The 6,353-nt window shown below is 41.6% G+C and overlaps 1 protein-coding gene across 1 annotated transcript; it reads left to right on the forward strand.

Annotated features, from left to right (window-relative positions):
- The first annotated feature begins 273 nt into the window (after positions 1–273).
- Positions 274–4,106, forward strand: LOC135487256 (uncharacterized). The gene has a single exon (XM_064770780.1). The coding sequence runs from the start codon at positions 425–427 to the stop codon at positions 1,787–1,789; it is 1,365 nt and encodes a 454-aa protein (XP_064626850.1). The 5' UTR covers positions 274–424; the 3' UTR covers positions 1,790–4,106.
- The last annotated feature ends 2,247 nt before the right edge of the window (positions 4,107–6,353 follow it).

Genomic DNA, 6,353 nt, shown 5'->3' on the forward strand with positions numbered 1-6,353 from the left:
GCTGCACCCTCACCTACAACGTAGGGTATAGGGGCTAGCTGCATTGGTTATTCCCTTTTGAACTGGAGTTATAAGTTTTGAGAAGGAAATTTGACCCATCGGGTACTCACAGTCATATATTTAATTGTACTGCATAGATTCATGGAGATTGCAGCGTCTGTCAGCAGACGCAATTGGCTAATAATCTTATGGTTCATTTTTTGTATATTTTCAGAATCGTTTTAATGGCGACGAGGAAAGTAATCTTGTCAACATGGCCGTGTCATGGCGAAGGTTTGTCCTTTTCCTGGTGTTAGTGAATATCCTCAGCAATGTCTTTATCTTCCTTTGGCCCTTTAATCAGTATGATCGCCTCGTTGTACCAAAGGTGCCGGGCAATTTATCATTCGAACGCAGGAAGGCGAACGAAGTTGGATGGAGTCGGATGGTCATCAGTCATGATATCTTTAAGAAATCATATCTCCAGCACATCGACGTGGTAAGGAAAAAACAGGGCAAAGAGACAACATCCCTTGTTAAAAAGAATAGCATTGGGTCAGAGCTCCGAGGAGGATTTGGTTTTGACTTGCCGTCTCCAGCTGAGAAACCACTGTTGTTCAGAAAGTGGTTGGAACGCCCCGGGAGGTATTGTGATGGTATGTTTACTGTGTACGGTCCAGGGGACGTGTTCGAACTGTTCAATGTCGTGATAGATACGAAGCGAGCTACTGGCAACCCCGGCGGCGAGTCGTTAGCGAAAGTGCTCAGCCAGAAGGAGGACCAGGAGTTTTATAAGTACATTAGGGGCTTTCATGTCCTTCCTTGTCAACCTAATTATAGTGACCCTCGGGCCAAAAACCATATCAAGGAATGGCAAAAGACGATTACAGGTGATAAATCACTGTATGAAAAGTTTCAAAATGCCACTTATATCGCAGGAATGACTATAGCAATCACTAGGTACGAGTATGCCAACGTGTACTGGACCATTATAGATTTTTATACCGTATACCTTGTGACGAGGTTTTTCAACATCCATCCAAAGTTAGTGAACATTCTGATAGTGGACGGACATCCATTAGCCTCCTTAGATCCGTTATGGCCGTCCGCATTTAAATCTGTGTTGCGATTGAAAGACCTCGGGACAGCCGCCAAGTTTGAGCGGTTAGTATGGGCTATGGACCGTGGCAAAACACCATTGATTGTCAAACAACAAACCGTCCCAATTTTACCAGAATTTCGAAGTTTTATGCTTAAAAGTAACGATGTCCCTGTGAAACATTACTTAGACTGCAAACGGTTGAATATTTTGTTCGTTTGGCGACGAGATTACATTAATCATCCCAGAAACCCTGCCGGTGTCATATCTCGCAAAATCACGAACGAGCGAGAGTTAGTTTTTGCAGTAAAAAGCGCTCATCCGTTGTTCAACGTTAGGGAGATTCTGTTGGAGACAATGACGGTGCGGGAGCAATTGAATGCCTTTGCTCAAACCGATGTTTTGATTGGGATGCACGGGGCGGGATTTGCTCAATGTATCTTTCTGCAGCCAGGGAGTGCTGTCATTGAATTCTTCCCGAAGAACTTTGGTGAGAACTGGCACTTCGAGTATCTCGCAAAGTGGAGCGGTGTGCATTATCTAAAATGGAAGAACCGAGATAGTATCAATGAGGATACGGTGAAGAAATCGACGAAGATACCAGCCCATGTGGTGGTTGAGAGTTTGCAAACGGTGATGGGTCAAATGTGTCAGATGGAGAAAACGAGTTCTTCTTCAAAAGTGTCTGCTGCAAAGAATGTGACTCTATAAATGATTGGTTTGCCACGACACAAGTTGCAGTGGAGGCATAGCTTCATCTTCCACACTGGTCCTACGTACACTGACGGACGTAGCCCAAAGCCCCTTTTGTTATTGGGTTCCAGTGTCAACAAAGTTGTTTATGTACCTCATTACAACTATTTGTTAATACCTCCAGTTAGACCAGGCTCCAAACAGGTCCATCTCAAAGGTCCTATCTGTGCCGTATTGGGTATGTTCGACTCGCTGTGTCTTCCTCGAGAATAAATCATGTAGATAGGCACTGGCCAGGCTGGCCAGGCTGGCCAACCAAAATTCGGCGTTTTATTTAAAGTCTCGAGCAATGCAGCCCATTGGACTTGACGTATGCATTGATATAATTGTGATTTTAGGGCAGCAACGGCAATGAATGCTTTCAGCCATGTGATGGGCAATCAGATCAAGGGCCATCTGTTGCGATATTTGTATATTATTCATCATTGCTGAATATTTGATAGAAAAATATTTCAATTTCGGGGATTTTTTCTAACCCGCGCCCTTTACTTGAGCTTCGCTCGATACATGTGGGAGGCGGGCGCGCTACCCATTGTGCCATCACGTCATATTGAAAATAACATTTTTTTTTCTTTTGGGCCCTCATTACCATAGCTTTGACATGTGACCATAAAAAATGATCATACCGTTATGAATTATTTTAGTTGTTTATAAAAGTGCGTAGAAAATATATTCATGTTTTTAAGCGCTTAAAGTCAAATCATTTGATTATTATCATTAAAAGTCTTGCGAGATTGGTTACCACAACCATGGATTTTGTGCAAAGTTGCTACACATTTTCAGCAAATTTGGTTGGTATGTCTCAGCTATTGTCCTTATCGGTATGACACAATGACAGCAGCAAATAGGCGCGTAGAAGAGAATGAAATAAGAAAAATGGTTCAATGGTAGGGGTAGGATATACGTACTACATGCAGCTCTTTCAGTTTTTCCATTGGCGTATCTGTGGGTGAAACTTTTTTGATTATTTTTGTTTACAAGTACTTTTGAAAATTTCCCGCAGAAAGTGTAGATATTTGGTGGGAAGATTATTCGTGCCTTTCAATGATATTTCATAGCACACAGTAATGTTTGTAACCGGATAAAACAGGATTGCGTCACAATGTCATCCTTACGCCACAACGGCGAGTTTGGCCGCCGAGCTACACACTACAATGTAATGAATGTGAAGCTGTTCACTGATACGCTACCTGCAAACGGTGGATTGGCGGTCGCCAAACCTCGCAAATTTTGTGCCGTTAGGCTTAGCTGCCGCTTTGCCACAACCGAGTTGGAACCTCACGGGCTCCATCATTAGCCAGGTCCGCTAAGTTTTAGCTGCACCCCGAGGGTTCCGCCAAGTAAAGTTACGGTCACTAGCGGTCGCTGAACCAACCAGGCTTTGAACAACTGGGCCCTGAAGTCAGCGACGTTAGAGACGGAATCCGTTCAATAACAGTGACAGGTAAAGCAAAACCAAAAATGAAACAAGATGACGATCAGTGGCGGCAAGGTATAGGGTAAGATACTTCAGAATTTTTATCACTGCGAAAGTGCTTGATTCAGTATCCTGTACCCCAAGGAGGTCATGCTGCCCTGCACATATCCGGTTCGAGAGATGATGAGTTGTTTGGAAAAGGTTATGGCAGTTGAAGCCAGTTGGAAAATGGCTTAAAATCTATATTAAAGGTGTGACTTCTTTGCCATTATCACAGACATCTGCTCCGGGGCTTGGCCGATTTAAATGCCCGATGTCCGTACATGTATTTCTATTTAGCTGCATGTATATGTCGATGAAAGAACTTGATCGATGATTTCTTTTGATAGTATCAAGACGAGTTAAAGAATTAAATTTATACTTTACTCAGTATTATATCACATTTAAAGGCGCCATTGTCAACCGACTATGTTAACATTGAAAATATTCCAATTCCACGAACTGATAAAGGAAAGGCTTTATACATGTAATACTACTGCTGAGGCGCGGAACATTTTCATCCATGTTATAACAATATAGTGCTGCCTTGCATTGCATTCATCCTGCATTGATGGCAAACATTATTCAAAACTTTTTCACCCCATAGTTTGGGAAAATGAGATATTACGTCCATCATGATCATTTATCGGTTGTCCATTGAGGAATAAATCTAATGTCTATTACTTTTCTTCATTGGTAGGCCTACCTCAGTCAGTTGTTATTCCGTCGGTTTCAATATGACCATCTGTTTTACAAATACCGTCCGTATTGTAACTTTGAGCTATTTCATGACATTTCGATACATTTTGTGACAAACATGGCAATGAACTGATTGTAAAAGAAATATATTTGATTTTTTATGAATTTCCCTTTGTTGTCTATCTATTCTTCAGAAGAGGACCGATTGGTGGATGAAGGTATATCTGACAGTTTTATTTCGACAACACATAAGGAGTAAAAATGCCACTTTGGCTAAGACAGCGACTTCCAATCGGGAGATACGTGTTAGATATTTGAAGTGCCAGCATGTCCCACTCTTCTTACCTGAGGCATGACCACCCCATTAAACCTATAAAATCAGCTTTTCACTACCCAAAAACACTTCCTAATGATCACTGAAAAGACGTTCCCATTATCTCAATTACCTGCGATGACTTCATCAAAATGGGCCTAAATGGGGCCAAATTCATTTAGGGCATTTAGCTTAAAGCACCGTTTAACTACTGAATAGACAGATTCAGGTCCTTCATCTTCACAGAATATGAAGAGGCCCTGAAACTGATTAGGGAGAAGTTAAACACGTCTAACCCTTAAATGCCCTTTATGAATTTGGCCCTTAGTATTTGGCAGAAATAATTTGGAGCAACATTTACAAATCAGGACATCAACTTTTGAACCAGTGAAGAAGCAGAAAGTGTCCCCTTAACAATAATTGTCCGGCCCTCATTGCACTCTGTCGGATAAGGGTAGACATGGCCGCTAATAGCTTTGAGAGCGCATAACAGAATTCGTTGTTCCCAGACAATCCAAAGTGATGACGTCATGAAAACACGCGAGGCAAGAGTCGCATAACGATGGCCTGTTTATGCATGAGAGTTTCATGATAAAGGACTTTCATTAAAGAGAAAAATGGATGAGTTGGTTGAGAGAAAGTATGGATATGAAAGCGTCTCGAGGGCAATTCAGTATATACAGGGTGTCCCAGAAAAAAGGTAATCCTGGCAAAAGGGGTTAATGTAAGGAGACCATGCATTTTAACACTTTTGGCATTGCTTCATAGTAAATTAGAAGCTATGAGCTTTCGATTGATGCCATTGTGACGCCCATGCTTCTACGCATGACTGAGCACCAAGGGTCTGAAAAAGACATGCAGATTTTACCTTGTTCCAAGTTAGAAAATTCCATCCTGATGTTATGCCAGATTATGTGGGCACAAAAGCATTCGTGTTTGAATAACCAATAACAGCTTATCCTCGTTCAGATACATTTTATTCCCTGATAAATCCAGACTTTTACAGATTAAGCCCCGACACCCTCCACGTGGCCTCCTCCTCTTTCGATGCACAATCAACATCGTCTTCGCATGCTTGTACCAATCAGCAATTGAATTGTTTTGTGTGAACTTTGAGAAGATTTCTTTGTCGAAGCTTTGCAGCCTGATGCTGCTGCAGAGTTTGAAGAAAAAACGTTATTATGTTAAGGGGAATTGACAAGGAGCCTTAGAAATGCATTCATAAGGCTGTGAGACTTATTTACTCGAGTACTGTGTAGCGCTGGCGAGTGCTGTATGAAGGTGTCGGGATTGAAACGTCATAGTCTTGGTAAATCTTGGTTTAATACAGACGGTAAGGAGTTGAAGAGACATTTCGAGATGCATTGAGCAGGCCAGATCTCGATTTCCTCTCCCTTAGGAGAACACGTACTCAATTTAAAGCAGTTGGCAGAGTCAAAAAGCATAGGTTATAGAGCAATCGTATAATGAAATGAGTTTGAAATCCTCGAAATTGATGAGGACTGCAAAGTCGACACAGAAGCGATATACAGAAGTTAGTATTGAGATATAATGGCAAAGACCATTTGAACGTTAATTGATGTTTATGATGGTGATTACAATGTCATATTATTGATGAAATGATCACATGCCTGTAGCTGGGAATCCCGGTAGAAGACAACCAGGTTAACTCGAATCATGAAATACCTTCGTGTTAATTGATGAAATATATGTAGTTCCCTAATTACGGAAAGAAGAACAGGACCGTGTAATAAAAGCACTGAAAAGCAGGTAAAGCGTCTTATCTGGGCCGGATACATAATATCCTAGATCTTTAAACAGTGTTCGTTGACGGTCTTGACCAGATATTTGAATGTCGCTTTTGATGTTCGTTACTTTCCGATGGGAGTATCAGTATCATACTATCGTTATGGTAGCGTTGTCCTCGTGTCCAACTACGCCACTCCAAGTAAAACTAACAGCGACGTAGCTGTAAATAAGAGGTTGTGTCACAACAAGGGGTACTCAGGTATCTGTGGGAAAAACCATCATTATGAGTAGGAGTTACAAGCGTT

The sequence above is a fragment of the Lineus longissimus genome, chromosome 4 (genome assembly GCF_910592395.1).
Source record: "Lineus longissimus chromosome 4, tnLinLong1.2, whole genome shotgun sequence".
NCBI lineage: Eukaryota > Metazoa > Nemertea > Pilidiophora > Heteronemertea > Lineidae > Lineus > Lineus longissimus.